Genomic DNA, 20792 nt, shown 5'->3' with positions numbered 1-20792 from the left:
TCATGAGATAAAGGCCTAAAATTAGATTTTAATTTGAAGTGACCAAATTTTCAGGGTTGCAGAACCTGCCTGCAGATTAGATGTACCTGGCACGGCCCTGGTAGTGGTTCTAACAACTTTGACTATGGATAACCACAGAAATAATAAATACAAATCAGGATCTTTAGTTTGCAAAGTGAATAAAATCATTAACCACAGGACGTATGCTGTCCAAGTAAACATGAATAAAGATGCAAAGTAGAGTTCCAGAGCTGAGTTATTTGGAGACACTTTGACGAAGCAGCACTTGAGAAAACTTGATTGAGATACTGAAAGTCAGAGAAAGAAGAGAGAGGCAGGCGGGAGATAAAGGACACAGACTTTCCTTTGGCACCTGAGCCACAGTGGTAGTGCTCTTCTGTGGGCGGAAAAGGTACCAGTCGAGGGTAAAGCGACATGACAGAACAGGGAAATAGGAAAGATGGCTCACGTCTGACGCAAACATCCTCCCTTGGCCGTCTCTCTTCGACAGGAGCCAGCTTCTTTTCCCTCATTCCTGATTCACTTCCTCCCACATCAGTGGCATCTCTCAAAAAACCTTTACTGGCGACTGTGGTCCCTCAGTCAAATCAGGATTTGTCCAGCAAGAGTTTCCCTCTTATAGCTTTGAACCTCCTTCATGCCGGAGAACTTAAACTTGACGGTGAGTGCTTTCAAGCAGGAGGTTCCCCGGGTTCTTCTGTAGCTGTTCCTTGCTGGGAATGGGGAAGGGTGGTGGTGGGGGGGGGGTTCTGCCAATTTCTATTTCATTTTAGTTTGTACAGGAGGATCTGAAACTCCTCCCAGGTGAGTTTCACAGGCTTGGATCCTCTCACGAGCATTTCTCTGAGGTCGATTAGTGCAGATCGTTCTTACTTGAGGTTCTTGACCATTGGTTTCTTTTCAGTATGTGGTTCTATAGGTTCTCCCCTGGCTGATACTGGGGTTCTGTTGAGGTGAAGTAGTCCTCTAGGAAGCCCTGCAGGTACTCAAATGTAGGTCTCTCCTCTGGGTCTTTCCTCCAGCAGGAAAGCATGAGCTCATGTAAGGAGCTGGGACACTCAGCTGGGCAGGGCATCCTATAGCCACGCTCCACCTGGTCCAGTACCTCACGATTCACCATTCCTACCGAGGGGAGCAGGAAGTTAGATTTAAGAAAAGAGAATCTTCTCCCTCCAAATAGAGCAAGTTATTTTAATATCGTAAATCTGATAGATTAAATACATTTATTGTAAACATCAAAAATCTATCTTTCTGGTTATCAAGCTTTGATGTTCATCATTTAGATTAATAAAATGTTAAATTACACATTTAGTTGCTCATTTTAATATCAAGTTGTTCAATCAGTTTATTGACGTATCATTTAACTTTTGATTAGTGGAGGATTTACCTGGATAGGGGACTCTGCCTTTAGTTGCCAGCTCTGTCAGCAGCACACCAAAGGACCAGACGTCTGATTTGATGGTAAAGCGACCGTACAAAGCTGCCTCTGGTGCTGTCCATTTAATTGGGAACTTGGCTCCTAAAGGATCATAGGAATTTAAATAAACAGCTGCAAGTGAGTAAAATGTCAATGCAACAGAATGTAGAATAATTAAAACAAAAGAGTAATTGTGGAAAGGGGTAATGTAGACTTACCCTGTCTTGCAGTGTATTCGTTGTCTTCAATGAGTCTTGCTAGTCCAAAGTCAGCCACTTTACATACCAGGTTGTCGCCCACAAGGATGTTGGCGGCACGCAGATCTCTATGGACATAGTTCATCCTCTCCACATAGGCCATGCCTGCAGCAATCTAGATGAAGTGAGAGCAGAGAGATTGTTAAGGAAGAGTTATGTGCAGCAGAGCAGTCGAAACCATGATGGAAGTTTGATCTTACCTGAGCTGCCATGTCTACCAGCTGTGGCAGACGAAGCATTTTCCCAGCTTCGCCTTTCAGAAAGTCCAATAAGCTGCCTGTGAATGGGAAAACTTCAATATTTAGAAAAAGTGCAGTTGCAACAAAGTAGCATAAATCAAACTGCCCGAACCAAGTAAATTTTGACATGTATGTTTTGAATAACCAATTTTTACAAGTAGTGAAACTGCAGAGTTTATATTTTGTAATAGAGTTAGAAATGTTTATGGATACTCGTACTATAAAAAAGGCTGTAGCAGTGTTCGAACCCTGACAACCAGCCCAGTCAGACTGCAGAAACTGCTGTCCCCAGTTGGTCAATGTGAAGTTGTGTGGAAATACCAGAAATGATGCTCCCTTTTACCAATGAACAGTTTAAAATGCTCAATACATATTAGTTTGACACACAGACACAAACACACACAAAAAAGCATTGAGATAGCCAAACCTAGCTAATGTCCAGATCTTGTATTACCTTGGCACATGTACTCTGTCACAATGTAGATAGGTTCTTCAGACACCACGGCATACAGCTGGACTAACTTCTCGTGCCGCAGCTTCTTCATGACCTGTGCTTCCTGAAGAAAGGCTTCTGGAGACATGGTGCCAGGCTTTAGAGTCTTGATGGCTACTCGCGTTGTACCGTTCCACGTACCTGTCAGCAAACACAGAATTCTAAGTTTGGGGTATAATTTCTTTAATAGAACTCTCGGTCTCTCCCTGTGACAGTGCAGATATCTGCCCATTCATATAATCAGCAGGTGTTTTTATTTTTTTAAGCATAAAACTGAATATAAAGAGGTAGAATTAACTAGACTATCTCAGAATCCACCTGCAGTAATTTTTACAGCTCACTAATTAATGTCTATCTTATTTAATCTGTCCAGTAAGCAGTAAAATGAAAACTTTAAAAGTTATGTGCTAGAGTAACACAGATGTGTGTTTTTTTTTTTTTTTTTTTTTTTTTAAATGACCTTTAAATGTGCTAGTGCTATAATTTCTTAAGTGGTGGACAGCATCACTTCCCTCTTTCTACCCTTTCAGTTGATCTGATTTTAGCCTTTTATTCAATATTGAGTAATAGTCTTGAAATGAGCACACTGTCCAAACTATTATAATGTTGCACTATTACCAGTGCACTGTGAAAAAGAGTAATTCACCCTCATATTTTGTACATTCTGTTGATTCATTTATGTGGCCGTGTGTAGTACTGACCCATCCAGACTTCTCCAAAGCAGCCCTGTCCCAGTTTAAGGTCGAGGTGGAGGGATTCTCGGGGGATCTCCCAGGCATCTCTCGCCAGTCCCTGGGTCTGAGGTTTGGTCACAGGACACACATCTGTCAGAGCATGGCACAGTCCGTCAGAGTGCTCTGGAACAGAAGAGAATGAAAGAGGAAGAGCAGGTTAAGAGCAATGGAATTTTTTTAACTGATAAAACATAGACATGTTTGATGACTCACTGCGGTAGTGGAAGACTAGCTGTTGTAGGCTGGTGAACTGGGTGCGGGAGGTGATGTAGAAACCTCCGCTATCCAGCTTCCTGATCTTGTAATGTTTAACATTCAGGCCTTTGGTGTTATCATAATCCACCACTGACAGGCAATACGCTCCTGTGAACAAGGAAAGACAACAGACTTTGAACAGGTTAGAACAATAAAACCAGGCGTCTTTGAGCCTGTGTGACAGCTGCTCTGTGGAGTTTCCTAACAGCTGTGTTGATCACATTTCTGTTGGTCCCTTCAAAGCAAAAGGAAACTCAGCCCTTTATGTCCTTGCCCAGGGTCCACTGCTAAGTAAAGTCTTGATTTTTAATTAATTTGTGTCCTATAGCAATGTCTCTGGGAAGTATATGTCATAAGCATTAAATCAAATGATAAGAGAATGAGAGAACAGCTAGAGCAAAGTTTATATTAAATCAGAAAAATAACTCAAAAACTTAATAATGGCCAATCAAACTTGTAAAAAATGTATCATACTTGCTGTAAAACCTAGAAAATTTCATTTTAAGAAGTGGTTCAACAGACCAACTAGACTTGGCAAACCCAAGATCCACAGTGAAGTTGTTCCAACCTCTAGGAAAATGAAAAATCAACTGTCTCTGATCTGGAGTCCTGCTGACGATGTTCATTATTTCTTCCTTGTAAGAATCAAAAGGACGGTGCAGTTAAGAGACTCTGTTATCTGCTGAAATGAGAGTATATCAAACGGGCACATACACTCCACGTATGCACATAATTACAGCACCATTTTACTCATTTCAGAGTATTTTTCTGCTCAAAAAAAGATGAGGACCACAAATGCCGATAACAAAAGCCTGGATGATGAATTTTCACCTCCCCTAATTAGAGATCTAAAGTGGGTCAAGACTTGTGTACTTCTATCCTGAGTACACATGAGTCTAACATGATTTATGCTTTATACAAAATTTAATCTGCCGCACTATGAACTGCATTTGACATCTAATAAGGGACACATTGAGAGGAAGCACATCTCCATCCAGAACTCCTCCTTCTCCCACTTTCCAAAGAGTCTCCCCCTTAACTGCCCCGTTCCCCCTCATGGCTCCCTCTCCTCACCATAAGTCAATGTGTTGGGAGAACAGAGACTTATGGCTGGGGGGGAAATCCAGCACCCTCCCAGGTTGACCTAGTTCTGGCAGAGTGATTCACCCCTTTCCATTCACAAGCTCCAATCTGCTCCATTCCACTCCACTCCTTCCCTTTTGCATCCACACTTTGTCCAATACATCTCCCTAAAGAGTTGTCCTATGTCACATGGACCAGCTCTCATTCCAAACCTTTAGAGAAAGAGGCAAAACAGCCACAAATCCAGAGAACACAGATTATAGCGCTACAGGCCTGTGGAAAGTTAACAAATGACTTAATTACGATTTTCAGCCTCTTAAATTAAGTCCCAAGAGCCACTTGTTTCAAAGTATGATCACATCGGCTGTGCAATCAAAACTCCAGGGACTCTGAGAAAGTGCCATGACTTCCTTTGAGTGCAGAATAAAAAGCTGTTTTCTATTTAACATGTTTTGTAGAGAGAATTTTCTTTGATATTGCAGAATTTGCTAACAAGCAAAGCACAAAAACTGTCTCTTGCTCAGTTACAATCACAGAAAATATTACAACACAATCAGACCCAGTCACTGAAAAAAATCTGAATTGTGAAAATGACTGATGTATTGATGTCACATAACCATAACCTTGCTTTTCAATGACGATCTTTTAACACATAATTCCATCATTACATTTCTTAGAAAATGCGATCCTTTTGAGTAGGATTGACAACTTAATATAATAACTTATGGTAAAAGTTAAACCAGTCTTCATTGTGTTTACATTTAAAGGTAATCATTCTGTAGTTAAAAGGTTTTGAAAAGAACAAAGTGCCATATGTCTAAAACCAAACTGAGTCAATAGGACCAGCACTGATGCAAAAGTCAGCTCTCTCACCTTTAGTGGTCTCGCTCTCCCTCACCAAGAAGGTCCCTCGTCTGTTCTCTAGGTTCAAAAGCAGCCTCTCTGAGTCACGGCGAGTGATCTTCCCAAAATACCACCTGCCAAAGTGGGCCACAGATAATAAGATCAGTGAGAAGATACGCCGGTGTGTCTGGGACACAAGCAGGGACACATTTAGAGGGAAAAGACAGAAGCCTGTATAGGATGGTATATATGTGCATCAGACACAGTACGTCTCTCTGTTCTGTCTATTAGATTGTACAAACTTCCTTGTCATGTACGCATTATCATAATGCAGAGAGTGGGGAAAAAAAAAGAATCTGAAAGAGTGAAACAAGGAGGGGATAATGTACTCTTCTGCTTGGATGGAGTCAGACGGAGCCACGTAGTTGCTGGGGATGTAACCACTCTCGCCTGTCGTGAGGGAGCGTGCTAGCCACCAGTCCCCTTCTCTGTGACAGAAAGAGACAGACAGACAGTTGGCAAGACAGACAACAGTAATCAAAAACTGATTGAGACAATAATTTTTAGTCGCATTATCAATGATGTCTAAGTTGAAACATGACTGATGAACTCTTAAAAAGATAATTGTTGTTAGTGTGCCCTTTAAAATAATCATACAATCTTACTTCCTTGCCCTGCCTGTGTCATTCACCACCAATCCAACTGGTTCCCTTTTTAAAATTGGTCCCAAATAAAACAAGTCAGCTTTTTGCTAAATCTTTAACATAGTCACCAGATTTCACCACACCTCAGAGCACAGAGTGATGTGAAGAAAGCACAATGTTGAAGAAGGAAACAGACAGACAACCTTTTATTCCGACTGTAGTCACTCACTTTACATGTTAGGCCTCTAACTGTAACTAACCTAGAAGGGGAGTTAGGGCACCCTCTCTCTCTCTCTAGTATTTACTAGTTTCCTGCAGTCACAATATGAGCTATGGTCACACAAGATGTGGTTGTGTAAGTATTTTTTTTATTTTATTTTATTTTTTTTATTGCATTGAGTTTTACTGACCTGAAGCTGTACTTTTTCCTAGGAGAAACCATGAAGCATGAGAAAGAAAGAGAGAGGGGAGAGAGATAACAGACACAGCACACACATCAAAACAAAGCAAGGAGACACAGCAAAGCAAGCAGCACAACAGACAGATAGCAGAGGAGCTGGATATGCTGTGGGACTACACAGTGGGGCTGCACAAACCAAACGTTTTTTTTTTTTTAAGTTCAACTTTCCATCTGAGTGCAGTTGCTGATACAGTTTTTTTGTTTGTTTGTTTGGTTGTTTTTTTTTTGGGAGGAGTGTGGGCAATACTACAATAGAAGCATCATATATTTAGTTTCCATTACTGATCAAATGCTCATATCAAGTAGGATTTCTGGATTCACTTCATAGTCTCACAGATACAGTCTCACTGCTTCCAATTTATTATGTCCATTAAAAATTGGTGAAAAACTTTAATTCACGAGTTGTGTCCTGTAAAATAGATGGTGTACTACTGTTTAATATGATTTAAGAGTCAATTCATTATAAAAACACATTCAGCTCTGCTGTGTAGTGCCAGATATATAAAGAACAGACCAGACTAATGGCAGGAAGTTATGGAAAGAGAAAAGACAAAACACCACCATCCTGGTTTTAAACGGCCAAGTGAGAATTACAGCAGCTTTTAAATACACATAGTTTTCCCCTTCCTACTACTGAACACTTACACTACACTTACACCCATTAACTGAATAACACCAGAAAATGGCCAGACATCTACATGTGCTGATATCCAAAAGGAGAAAACAATTTTATGTAGGTGTTATCTGAGTGGAGGAAAGAAAGAATCTGTAGCAGGCTTTCTACAAAGTGTCTCAAAGATTATGTTGTCCTGTGAATGTGTTTGCAAAGTGCCGTTTGGCTGTGCTTTAATCAACAGATGGGAAGTATCAGACTCTCATGTCTGCATCACTCCACATTCTGTGTGTTCATTCACGCAAAAAATGTGCATTCTAACATGCACATGTGCGACAACAGAGCTATTCATTTTTAATTTTGCGTTTCAGTTGTGGAGAAAGAGAAACAGATGACTTGATTCTTACGTGTTGTTGACAATCTGCAGCCTGTCGCCCTTCCTAAAGGTCAGATCAGATGCTGTTCGTGACTCATAGTCATACAGCGCCACAAATGTGGTGACCCCTCCTGCAAGAAACAACAGTTATCCACGCACACAAAGAAATATATGTAATTAGGGAACAATGTGGTTTGACATAGTGATACTTCCCTTTGTGTTCTTATTGCATTTACTTCTAACTTTCATAATGCAAGCCTGCCCCTTGATAGAAATTTGCTCCATTTGCCCAAGTCATAAATCTATTTTGCTTCTGCTCCATATCTGTATTAAACAATTTGATTGGGCCTAATGAGAAATATCGACATTCAGACTGCTTGCACCAATCGTGCATGAAGGACAAAGCCATCATATCAATGGTTTTCTTTTTTCTCTGTAGTTTTCTGCACCTTCCTCTTAATGAACCTGTGATCTGAATCTGGGAACTCTCTAGTGAATCATTGATGAGGACATTAGCAGCACGGCAGGAGGAGGCAGCCAGCAGAACCTCTTACGTTACACCAGCAGCCCTTCCACTGTCTGGATGGCGCAACATCAACCTAACCATCTGGCTAGTCTAGATACAGTGCAGTTCAATGTAGGGTAAATCTGGACAGTGTATCACAAGATTCAACATCAAAGAGTGCTGAACAAAAGATTATTTTAAATGTGACATAATGTAAATCAGCTGTCTACAACTGCTCTTATCCTGTTTCCAACTGAAAGCAAGTCTCAGACTTGCAGTAACTCAAAGAGAAGTCAAAATTGCTTTGGTTCTAACATTCAACAAAATGTAAAAACATTCAACTGAAGAAACACAAGCTGACTTTTATTGTGTAATCACAGGTAACACTGTGTGTCTGTCAGAGAGCTTACAAGAAGCTCACAACAACAGATTTACAACTGTTGGCCATCAAAAGCCATTTGTCATTTTGTTTAAAACAGTGGATTAGCTGGAATCTCTCACTGAATTGTGAGAGAGTAGGAGGAGCAAGCAGTGAGCTGTTAGCTACAGGTGACAGGCTGCAAACCTCCAGCTTCCCAGTAAGGTGAAAGAGAAAGGTCAGCTTGACTGAAAATATATTGTTGTGTTTCCCCCAGAATATAGTGACCTGAAATATTACATTTGCTGTTTCCAAAAGTAACTTCAGCTGCTACCAAACTACACAAATAGAACAGTGATTGGAAGGGTTCGAAATGTCAAAAGGAGAATAGAGTGATTTCACAGAAAGATGACCGCAGTGTGTCCTACCTGACAGAGGTCCTCTCTGAGGCGAGGTGATGGTGCCTGTATGGTCCACCCCTCCAAAAAGAACCAGCTCAGGAGTGTTTGTCGGGGCATGCTGCTGCTGCTGCTGCCCTTGATGCCACCTCCTTCCTGTCCCCACAGCAGGGCTCCTGTTAGGAGTTTGGGTCTGCTGCGCCGGGCCCAGATGGTGGAAGTGCCCGCTGTCTGAGCCTGTGCCGATGGTACCGTCCAGGCTCATAGAGCGCTGGCCAGGCTCTTTGGGCTTGCTCTTGCCCGCCCCCATGTGCAGACCTGGGGTGAGAGGAAGTAATGAGTAACAATGCAGCATTTTAAGTGCAGGGAATAAAAACTGCTGGGTTGTTAAATTTGTCTCGTTATGCGTGTTGATATAGAGGCCTGAAATTATTAGTTGGATGATGGAACAATGGTTGCAAACCTAAGAAGTTTAACTTAAGAAAAAAGATCCTGTTCATTCAGAAACAAGCTCTAAACCTATTTCAGTCACCATTCTTTGTCCTCTAAGCACTTTGTGCTGTGAACCTCACATTTACTTATGCTTTCCTAATCCACCTCAGACTATTCCAGTTTGAACCACTCAGTACACAAATGCTCTAAGTAGAGGACACTGAGACCGCCATCCCACATGCAGTCAAGGTCTTCTGTTGATTCAATCTGTCCAGAATCAATATCCATCTACAAGGAAAAAAAAGCCTCAAACAAGAGAGTATTAATGTAAATGAATTTATGGGACAGACAGCATTTTTTGCGGTATACTGCACCTCTCCTTTCTATCCTGATATCAAATACATTTATTATGGCCTGATAAATCAGTCATCGTGAGTGCAGACAAAGACAAACATGCTCAGACAAGGAGATGCAGTCACAGACAGCTTGAGTGCTTTGTTGATACACCAGGTCTAGTCCTCGACCCCCTCAAGGTACTGAAGAGTGACTCAATGTGAGACCAGCTATTTCAGGCCAGCTGAAACTGAGACAGTCATACACTCATGGAACAGCATCGCTCCTTTGAGACTAGGAGCACTTTCAGTTCCAGACAGCATATGCACCATTTGTAGGCGTGTGTGTACGTGTGTCTTTATGTGCATGAGCAGCTGTTCCTGGGAAACAAGACTCTATCGCACAGTAACACTCAACCACAGTTGTGTCTAACATCCTTTTTCCTACACATGCCTTTATCTGTGTAAGTGTTTCCAACAAACTTGTGTGAGTCTGACAGACAGGACAGAGAGGGTTATTAACGCACAAGAAAGAAAGGAACTGGCAAGGGCTGGAAAGAGCGTGTGTAGGTGGTTGCTGTATACTGCTCGGACAGCTGAAGCTTAGTGGGTGTTTTAAATGTAATGTGCAAACAGAAAATAATTACACAAGTATGGGAACTCTCAAAGACACGAGAGGATCCCACTGTGGAGAAGCGTGGACGTGCAAGCTGCCAAGTGCATGTGTATGTGAATATGCATGTGCACGAGCGTGAATGATTTCAGGCACACACGTACAGTCATGCAAGCTTTGATTCAACTCCTGCCAGGATGTAATCTGGCACACTGGAGGGTTAACATATCCCATGGTGCAACACTGAGTCACTGCAGCAAAAGATGGACGGGACTGTGTGACCAGAAAACTGCCTGACTTGGTCATCTAGTCTAGATGTTAGTAATCAACTCTGTAGCAGGCAGCTCATTAACCATCAGGGAAAACCCAGATGAGTAAAAGGAAAATTTAAGACAAGTGGGATGGATTACAGTCTTTGGACATTTTAAGCAGTAATGGAGGCACCTGTGCAACAGATATATTTAGCAGCCCACACATTCAATAGATGCAAACAAACAGATACTTGGGGCGTTTGAGTCTGAGGGATAATTACTGTAAAATTATCACCTTCAAACAGCCAATGTTACTTGAAAACATTACTGCTTGTGCATATTTTTGGATGGAACCTGTCTTTAAACATCAAACTACAACATCTTTGCAAACAGGTGTACAAATATACACTTATCTAATATCTCACTCATTGTGAAATTGCTTCAACTTTACACACATTGATGAATTCAAAGACAGCATTAAAACAGCTTTTCTCAATCTTTTATTTAGTTTCCCACCCCCAACACCTGCCATCGATAGCCCAAAGCAGGCAAATGACTAGCTGGCAATGATTTAGGTCAACTTATCACTATGTTTACAGTGAAGATGTAGATACATTGTTGGAGATGTAATGCTGAATAATTAATAATAATAATAATAATAATAATAATAATAATAATAATAATAATAATAATAATAATAACAACAATTATTTGAACAATAATTCAAAAGTAAGTACAACAAAACTATAAAGATGAGTCAATGCATGCATACACCTACAGATACTGGAACTTATGACAAACATGTTGTGATTTAAGGAAGTCACAGCATGGGGCTCATTACAAAACTGATAGGAAATTTACTATCTGTAACCATATAGATTTTATTGCCATACACTCAAAGTGTGTAGCGAGTACTATGCTGGTGTTTAACCTGTTAAGTATTTCACAGCTATCCTACTTTTTGGTAAACAAGATATATTTTATGAAAAAGTTGTAAATATTGAATCTTAGACCTGATCTTTTCTGTGCACAGAGCAGCTCTAAGTCAGGATAATTAGCTGAAATGTTACTGTAATTGCATTATTAACAAGGAAAATACCACAGAGCTGTAATTGTATGTATAATGTAAGATGATAAGTAGGATTTCCATAATGTCCAGTGCTAAGTGATTGATGATGGGTCCAATGTAATGTCATCAAATGAGGTAAAGAAAAATTATGACCAAGAAAAACATCAAACACTTAACGATTAACCTCTATTTTATAAAGACAGTCCAGTATCAAAAGTGCAAAACAGAAGAGAACATCTTACGTATCCCAAAACAGTGAGGATGAAATTCATGCCCTTTCGGAGTCGCACAGTAAGCAGCACTTAACACTGGCCCTATCCAGGATGCTGCACACACCAGAGTACCCTTGTAAGCCTTAGAGACTGCATATGTAAACAATAGAGCTAGCACTCTAGCTGAGCCTCACGCCTTTTCCTAATATGGTGTCACTGTGCCTTAATATTTAGAAGTGCTAACATGTGACTCCCTCCAACAATGTGAATGGAGGAGAATGAATGAGAGACGTATACAGGATGGTTAGAGATATAAATGGTGATTGTTTAAAGTCTAGCAAAGACAGGGGGAGAGCAAAAACAAAAAGATGTTAAAAAATGACCGGGACAAGATGAGTGAGAGATTTCTACTGCTTCTGAGTTTTTCTATTTAAAAAGGGAGCACAGGAATGTGGGAGAACCAGATTGCACCACACCGCTATGGCTGCCAGACTGCAACAAGAACAGGCACCTGAGCAGTGGGAGGGCTAGATGGGAGGAAGGAAGCGAGGAGGGAGACGAGGTGGAAGATGAAGTGGTGGGAGGGGTGTGTGCGGTGTGGGGGTAACAAAGAAGCTCTATTTTTATGGTTTCCAAGGACACAAATCAAAATATTATTTAGAAAGAGGCTTGTTGCTTTGCATTTGTCATTAGGTCATTATGATATAGTGGAAGCTATGACTTGTGCTTCAAGTCAAAATGAGCACTTGGATTTTTTTCACTGTGTTGGTCCATGTATGTATGTATGTATGGTAAAAATCTTTCCTCTACATCTGCATTTATTTCTTGTGCTCTGGTAGGAAAAGTGCTGTAAAAATATGGTTTAAGAATGTCCTGCTGACTATGTGAATTTCAGCTGTGCCTAGTTCTGTTGTGAGAAAGGAGATTTCTAGGATTAGATAGGATTCGTGGCAAATAGAGGTTTCGTTCAAAGGCTGTTCTGAGTGGTATTTACCTTCAAACCTCACTGGAGTTCAAGAGCCCTTCAATATTAGCAGTGCATTCATCACTATCCTGTGTGCTTCTGAAAGTCTGTGTTGACCGAGCCTTACAAAATCTATAAAATTGTCTCATCACTGGGTGTGATAAGGAAACACTGGAGGGAAAGGGGGGATACAAAGGAAAGCCCAACAGCCTGAAAGGAGTGCAAGATTTTGGAAACAAAACAAAACAAAAACAGGCAAGTCCAAACACCTTTCAGGTAAACTATCCACATCAGGCCAGTATTTTTCATTATGTGGCATTTGAACATGTTCTCCATTCTGCTTCGGAAAATGATATAAACCACAGCCACTATCATTTCCTGAATTAAAGGAACGGTTACATTCTTTAAAGTCTGCCTTAAAACAACACTCATGCCCATATCTGGGCCTCACCAGTTTTTGGTCACTGCAATTTTTCCTCCTGCATGGGCCACAGAAGATCCTGTTTTGTAGTGATCAAAATCCATAGTTCATACTAACTGTGAGAACATGGTTTGCAATTCAGCCAAACAATTTATGTTTTCACCCACATCTATTTATCTGTCAGCAAGATAAAAGAATGGAAAAAAACAAACAAACAAAAAACCCCAAAAACCTCACGTGCAGTAGAATCTTTTTCTTTAAAGCCTGATGTATACTCTTTGACACTGACTTGGTAGAGGCCTGCGCTCTCTGAGTATCTGTCTTAAAGTGTTTGGCACTCTGAGTTTGTCAAGTCAAGTGGGTAGTTGCAGTCATTTTGGTACCAAATTCCCACGAGAATGAGGATTTTATCTATAAAGTCTTATCAGGAAGGAACAAACATGAACTAGAAAGACAGAAGAGTAAATTTCTTGTTCCAGGGCAGAGTGTCCTCACTTCATGTTTACCATTATCTGCTGAGTTATGAACAAAGGGCAGTAGCTGACTTAACTAATCATTGCCCTAGATAGTAAAGAACAATACTTTAAATGAAGCAATTGTTAAAACAAAAACAGAACAAAAGGACTTAAGATGCTCAATGTGCTAACTCAGATTTGAGGATGATGATGTAGCATTAAAAAGATTCCAAACAGGATTTTGCACAGGTTCCGTTCTCATGTCTCATCTGCCTGAGCCAACATTTGTGCTCCTCCATCTGAAGCTCAGTACACTAGCTGTACATTTTTGGTCTGGCGCATGAACACATTTGGCCATGACAAACCTCACTGAATCACAACAGACGGTAACAGTTGCCACTGTGCTCCAGAGAGTGAGGGAGCCAATGTTTCAGTTGAATGGTAAAATCACAGTTTGCCCAGGGGAGGGGCGGGAGGAGGAGCAATGATGGTTCCCTCAAGATCGAAATGAGAGGAACTGTTTACATTAGCATCACTATCTTATTCTGCTACATGATACATGAGCGTAAAAACTACAGTCCACATTCATCTATAATACAAAAATCATCTCTACTTAGCCTGTGTAGGAGAGAGAGAACTGTGAGTTACTTAAGAAGAACCAAAGAAAAGACAGGGCAGTTACAAATCTTTTCCTGTCTGAGTACCATCAGCGCCTGATTAAAATCTATTTGCCCCTCTTTTCCCCCACAACACATCTTTTCTAAACCCCAAACACCCTTTAGAGATTCTGGCCCTGTCTAGCTGTCCCATCTGATTTTCCTCAGTGACAAACACATACAGGACACGTGAGAGGAAGAAGAAGAGAAGGAAGAGTTTGGGATTGTGGCATTCAGATGATAAAACCCACTTCCGTTTTCTGTCACTCTTTAACTGGCGGCCATGGAAGCAAGTGATCCAGGCTTTGAGAAATGGTGCTGCTACAGCATGATTAATCCTACAAAGAAGGGCAAAGGGTGGGGAAGGAGGACACAGTAGCTGTTTTTATGTCAGAAAATGCTGTTCCTTTTGTTAATATCAGCACGCAATCACAATTTAATTTGCAGACTCTTTATGATTTACAAGACAATTCAATACATTTAGATTAATGTTGTTCTTTTAAGTATGACATAGCTTGGAACCAGTTTTGCAAATTAAGCTTCATCAATCAACAAATAACTTGATCAAAAGCAAAATACAAATAAAAATAACCTGCTTGTTTTTTGAGATAGTGAGTGCAATGATTTTGAGTTCTGAACTATTCACTGGAAAAAACAAGATATGGGATTTGTGAACCCGTTTTTCCGGGTTTGTAGATTTATCAGTAGTGAAAGTATTTTTTCGTGGCAGCTCTGACATCAACACCAGCCATGTAGTGCCTGTTGAAGGGGGGCTGATGGGTATTTTATTAGTCTGGGAGGAAGTCATTCTAATAACCTCTTTCAGCCAAGGATTTCTATTTGCTTTTAAATCATGCTATGTTGACCTCGTGTTTATCAGAAGAGCCTAGCACATTAATGCAGGCAATGTTGAGTTTTCCTGAATTCATCACCATATGGAAATTAGCTGGAAGGTGTCCAAAAACCACAAAAAAAGATCAAGCGTAAATAGACTAACCACATAATTAAGATTCTATTTCCACAGGATTAAACACCAGTTGTTGTCAGCAAAGCTGCTTTCAAAGAAACAAGGGGTGGGGTAGCTGCCTACAGGAGTAGCAGCTGTCAGGATCACAACGTCTCTGCTATGGGAGGGAAGGAATTAAAAATGAATTAAAAAATTACCGCTGGTCGTCTGTGTTTGCCCAGTTGATCCGCATTAGACACGTAAAGACGGATTTATGAATGGGGACCTGGATAAAAGACGACAACACTGCTGAGGCTGTCGGGGGGCTTCGGCTCACATACAGCGCATATGCGGCCTGATGAATCAAAACAGGTGCTGTCACAGCTCCATTTTGAATTTCGATGAATTGTTGGCTTTATTTTTCTTTTGCGCAGTCAATTTGCCACGTCTTCCCCGAGTATATATATATATATATATGTTCGTGGCAAATATTTTATTTATTTATTTATTTATTATTCATTTGAACATTTTGTGTCGACAGCATAGCTCTGGCACAGACTAAGTGGCACTGAGCAACCGTGCTGAATGCCCTGTGCAACAATGAAATACAAATCAATGTGCGGAGAAAAGGTGGTGGTGGTGGAGGGGGGGATCAGCCGCTGTGTGTAAAACTGCGCAGCAGCAGCAACAACAACAACAACAACAAAATGAATCTCATTGTCTCGTATTATTTAATGAACTCACCTTTGACGCGTCCTGAGATTCAGCCCAGAAATCAGAGACGCGCAGCGAGGAACCGTGTTAAATCCGAGCGGCTGTCCTCATTAGACGGATAATGGAGGCGGACGGCCGGTTGCTGTGGAAACCCCGGAGCGGCCACAAATCCCATTTAGTGGAAATTCAGCAGAAAGAGCGGAAGGACGGAGGTCATGACGGGGACCTGCCTTCAGGAGCGGAGGGCACAGCTGCCGGCTCTGCTGGCTGCGGTGGGCCGGACAAAAACACCAAACCTGGAGGAGGAGGAGGAGGAGGTGGTGGTGGGGAGAGGGGAGGTGGCCTGTTCAGCTGGGGAGAGTCGACGGAGCAGCCGATTCATGCGATGAGGCAGGAGAGCCGCGGTGCGGAGGAGACATGCCTCTGTGGGGGGAAAACACGGGACAGTGCATCACCGACGGAGAGCTGATACGACGGCTCGGGAGCTTACGCTTTTTACGCAGCTACGCTGGAAGGCAGGCGGATTCACGTCGTCTTCACGCCGATATAGTTCAATTCATCGAGGCGTTCGCAGACACGAATAAACCTTTTTTTTTTTTTAAGTTGTACCATTTAAATATATCTATATAGATACAAAAAACATACAAAGATAGAAAATGGTAGAAGATAAACGTTTGGTTTCAGCGGTGAAATAAATCGGTTGCTAGGCGACACGCATTTCGCCGTTATTAACAATTTGAGGTTAGCGCATTAATATTAATCACAACTGAGGGCCGGAACTACTTGCAAGAAACAACTCCAATTCATTTTTTAATTTAGTGCCACGGGCTTAATCTTCTCCATACTTATTAATATAATTAATGTTACTTATCGAGGGAATCAACGATAAAAAAAAAAATTATTAATATTATTACAATAGAATGTTGGAACTGTGTGAATTAGAGTAAGGAGTCCAGGATAATGTGTTCAATTGTGTGATCCGGTTAAAAAACAAAAAAATCCCAAATATTCACTTTTAAGTGATTATGTTAAGCAGAAAAGGCAGAAATGGTTAATTGACTAGTCAACTAGTTGTTTTTGTAGCGCATTGATGTTGCAAGTACACAACTGGCAATACATTAGTATTGTCAATTGTGTTTGTGGAGATATAATAAAATACATTATCGATTACGTATACCTCACCTCCCGTAAAACTAGCTATTCAGTTGCCAAATAACACTAGCTTTACAAGAAAGAAATGATGCACTCTGCCTTAAAAAAGGAGTGCATTATAAGAACAAGACATGATCTCATTCTGACTCATGAGACCAAAATGAAATTTGCCAAGGAACATTAACAATGAAGGGGAGTGACTGCATAATGCATTTAATTGTAAGGTGTAAAACAAATGAAATTTAATCAGTGATTTTCAATTATAAGAGACACAACAGTCAGCAGAGACTAAAGAAAATTGCTTCCTGTAATACTGTATCAAATGTAACACACACACACACACACACACACACACAGAGCTGGCTATCGCTTCTTCTTGCTCTCTTTCTTTGGTTTTTGTCGAATTTGAGGTGCTGCCCCTTTAGGTTTCTTCATCTGTTCAGCAGCTTTGCCATCAGTAGATTCAGTCTCCTCCTGTAGAGCAAACACACCAAGCTTAAAACACCCTGCAATTTTAAAAGAAATCCCCTGAGTCATGAGAGAAATGTGGTGTGAAAATAAATGACTGCTGAGTACGATTAGGTGTGTTTTGACAATATATTTGGATTATGCGTTTGCTGTCTGACATTCATGCATGCAGTATTTGTATTTTTTTGTGAACGTATTCGCAAAACTGTTTTTTTCTAGTCAGTAATTTGTGATAACTATTAATAATACATTTCCTTCACCCTTAGTATCTAATTAATCTAAATTAAATAGACATAAGAATAAAATTCCCAGAGTTTTTCGACATGCCAAACAAAAGAAATTAAGGATTGTCAGCACTGTTTCTGTAAGAGCCATCTTTTGCCATTGTCCTAGCACGGAAGAATGATAGCAAGATGCTGTCAAGGATGAAATGGCAACATACTGTGGAGAGTAATCAGTGTATCTGATGGTGTCTGAAAATAGTATAATTAGAAAGTGGATTTAATTGCTCTTGTCTATAAATAATCTCTATAGAGATTGCGAAAGTAGTGCTTGGAGTCTCTGACTTCACAGATATTCAAAAAACATGAAGCAGGACTCTTACCCACTAATGTCAATGAATTTCACAAATGAAATGGTAAAATTTAAAACCTCTTAATGTGCTGGACAACATCCAAAATGTTTTGACATTATGTTCGGGCACTAAGATGTGTTTTTGACTGAACATGAAAAAAATTTACTGAGGCATTTTTTTACAGCAAAATGTCATGTTATGTCAGATAAAACCTTAGTCATTTTCCTTGACAAAAGACTAGAAGGTAGGGGTAATTGAACCCTGGTTTTATAATGTTATTGCTTACTCTGAGAAATGAAATGTCTTTTTGTCACGCTTTTGCCAAGACAAAAATTTATGTTTCTCTAAAATTTGGGAACACCCTTTCTGGCAAGCTGTCAGAAATATAATGGATTTTTTTGTTACAGTGAACAGAAATAAACTCAAACTTATGATGTCATACTGAGAGAAAAAAATGCTAACCATGATACCCAACTCACAAAGTGTTTGTGGCCTCAGATTTAGATTGTACACCTGCTGTTCACAGCTATATTTTTACTATTGAAATGCAAATATGGTTAAAAAAAAACAGGACACCTCAGAAAATCTCAAATCTCAAAATTAATAACTCAACAGAGATACTGAACTATTGAAAAGATTAACATCAAGTTGGGAGGTACAACAGAGAAAACACTAAATAGGGGCACATTTGGGGTCCAAGTCGTATCAAAATCTGTTTCCTGCTGGTATTGTTTTGTATTCTTATTTTAACCTGAGCCCAAACAAATCTTCAACCCCCGACCGTGGAGGGCAGCAGCAAGACAAACACCGTTCATAGGAGGTGGAGATGTCAACATGAGGTTGACGCTTCTCCTCCTTAGCCATTTACCTGTTCATGCACCTTGGATGTTGGGAAGATGACAGCCAGGATGCAGATGAGCTGGAAGATGGCACCCAGAAACAGACCATAGCGCAGTAAACTCTCTAGAAAAGTAGGTTCAGGCACCTCTGGAGGGGACAGATCTGGGTCTGTAGACATCATTGACTGGTTATGTTTCCGTCAGTGACAATCTGTGTAAACAACAGCAATATGGTTAGTAAATATATGGAGGGTTTTTGTAATGACTTGCTCATAACTTTAGCACGTACCATACCATTTAATTTAGTTCTTTTTCCTGCATCTTCATGAAATGTGGCCCCTTTTTAATGTGAGTTTTCGTCAGTGGTTGAATATACTGGCAATGTCATTATTGATCAATCTAATTCCAACTTTCAATTGCTTAGTAAAACTTGGCTGTTTTGTTTGACCAACCATTTTTAGAAATGTAAAAATACTGCATTCACTTTAACATATAACCTAAAACATCTCTAAGACAAATGTTATGAAAAGATAACTTAATTATTACTTGCTAAGTATCTTTCAGCAACTGATTAACTGATTCATTGGCTCATCTTGTTGATTTTCACTTCAAAAACTAATAAAGCTGATAATTTGTCCAATTTTCCCTTTTCCCTTAAATGTGTATCTACAACTTTACCAGCATAGAATAACAGAACTGCAAAAAAATTGTTTGGCTACTAGAAAATTATTGCTTATGTAAAATAATAATAATCTCAAAACATAGTTTTTTCAGAGTTCATCTAAATGTATCATTTGTTTAATTTTTTTTTAATTATATGCAGATAGAATAGGCAGCACATTTTATACACCACAGACAGCTAATATTTAGACATTTTGTTGGATTATGGACTTAAGTTTTTGCAATTAAATTTTATTGGAATGTGTTAAATCTAAGGCAGCTCCATACGTGTTTTAACTTCATATGACCAATTTTTGACAAAGCCAATCTTGTAACAAAGCTCAAAAACATGTCCTGTCCACAGAATAAAGGCGGATGCAGCGAATCTAACACTGAGACATCTTTCCTTCATGAATCTTCTCTAATGGTGCGACCATAGAAACGCTGTGCGGATAAGATAAAAAATCTTACCAGTTTCGGTTATTTTTCTCTTTCTTTCTCTTTATAGATATGTACACATCGAAACTAGAGTAAATATAACGACAACACTGAGAAAAAGTTGAAAATAAAGATGCTTGCTACGCTGTCGAAACAACGGTGGGGGAGAAAATAAGCTTCACTTCCGTTTCCAGGAAGTGACGTCACGACCGACTTCCGTCCCGGTTAAATGATTGCTTGTGTCTGTCGCCCCCTGAAGTTCATTTTGATGGAATTGAATCAAGAAACTGAAATTAGTTCAGCATCAACTTTTGACCCCGTCAAAAACAAACACAAACATACATACACGCAAAAAAATACTGCAGTTTTAAATCTTATTCCACGCGCTATGGTGTTTCATATATATATATATATATATGTGTATATATATATATATATATATATATATATATATATATATATATATATATATATATATATGTGTGTATATATATATATATATATATATGTGTGTGTATAACAAGGAGCAGACCAGGGCAGAGTGATGTAATATTTGTCAAAGGGGCGAATTAGTGCATGTTTGAGTTCATAGTGGTTCTTATGATGTGGAAGAAACTGTCTCTAAATCTGTTTGGACTTTTACACACCTGAAGTTGGTTGGTTTTTTTTTTTTTTTTGTTTGTTTTAACTCTACCAAGGCAGTGAGAGCTGTAGAAGCTGTAGAGGTCTTTCAGAGAAGGGAGTGGACATCTGATGATCTTCTTTGTTCATCATCCTCTGAAGTTGCTTCTTTTCTGTGTTCGTACATCTGGAACACCATCCTGTGATGAAGTTTGTTATCAGACTCTTCACAGAGTAGGGGGTTAGGGTTAGGATTTAAATGTGTGGACTCTCTACACA

At 39.9% G+C, this 20792-nt stretch overlaps 2 protein-coding genes across 6 annotated transcripts; both read right to left on the bottom strand.

The window, feature by feature from the left end:
- Nucleotides 1-934: 934 nt before the first annotated feature.
- On the bottom strand, nucleotides 935-16526 carry LOC115043126 (proto-oncogene tyrosine-protein kinase Src-like). 3 transcript variants are annotated; one of them, XM_029501311.1, is made up of 13 exons: nucleotides 15792-16525; nucleotides 8727-9014; nucleotides 7467-7566; nucleotides 6397-6414; nucleotides 5732-5830; nucleotides 5373-5476; nucleotides 3375-3524; nucleotides 3129-3284; nucleotides 2389-2568; nucleotides 1896-1972; nucleotides 1657-1810; nucleotides 1409-1540; nucleotides 935-1143 (listed from the first exon to the last, which is right to left on the bottom strand). In XM_029501311.1, exons 2-13 carry the CDS (start codon nucleotides 9004-9006, stop codon nucleotides 935-937), a joined length of 1659 nt encoding a protein of 552 aa, XP_029357171.1. In that variant the 5' UTR covers nucleotides 9007-9014; nucleotides 15792-16525. The 3 variants fall into 3 exon arrangements, with proteins under 3 accessions (XP_029357171.1, XP_029357172.1, XP_029357170.1); XM_029501312.1 differs by lacking the exon at nucleotides 6397-6414 and having other exon boundaries at nucleotides 7467-7563; nucleotides 15792-16526; XM_029501310.1 differs by lacking the exon at nucleotides 6397-6414 and having other exon boundaries at nucleotides 15792-16521.
- A 548-nt stretch (nucleotides 16527-17074) lies between these two features.
- Nucleotides 17075-20073, bottom strand: manbal (mannosidase beta like). 3 transcript variants are annotated; one of them, XM_029502761.1, is made up of 3 exons: nucleotides 19926-20073; nucleotides 18824-19005; nucleotides 17075-17384 (listed from the first exon to the last, which is right to left on the bottom strand). In XM_029502761.1, exons 2-3 carry the CDS (start codon nucleotides 18974-18976, stop codon nucleotides 17277-17279), a joined length of 261 nt encoding a protein of 86 aa, XP_029358621.1. In that variant the 5' UTR covers nucleotides 18977-19005; nucleotides 19926-20073; the 3' UTR covers nucleotides 17075-17276. The 3 variants fall into 3 exon arrangements, with proteins under 3 accessions (XP_029358621.1, XP_029358620.1, XP_029358619.1); XM_029502760.1 differs by lacking the exon at nucleotides 19926-20073 and adding an exon at nucleotides 19089-19293 and having other exon boundaries at nucleotides 17078-17387; XM_029502759.1 differs by having other exon boundaries at nucleotides 17083-17387.
- Nucleotides 20074-20792: the final 719 nt, after the last annotated feature.

This window comes from Echeneis naucrates, chromosome 5 (assembly GCF_900963305.1).
Source record: "Echeneis naucrates chromosome 5, fEcheNa1.1, whole genome shotgun sequence".
Lineage (NCBI taxonomy): Eukaryota > Metazoa > Chordata > Actinopteri > Carangiformes > Echeneidae > Echeneis > Echeneis naucrates.
This window is presented reverse-complemented; position numbering and strand designations above follow the sequence as displayed.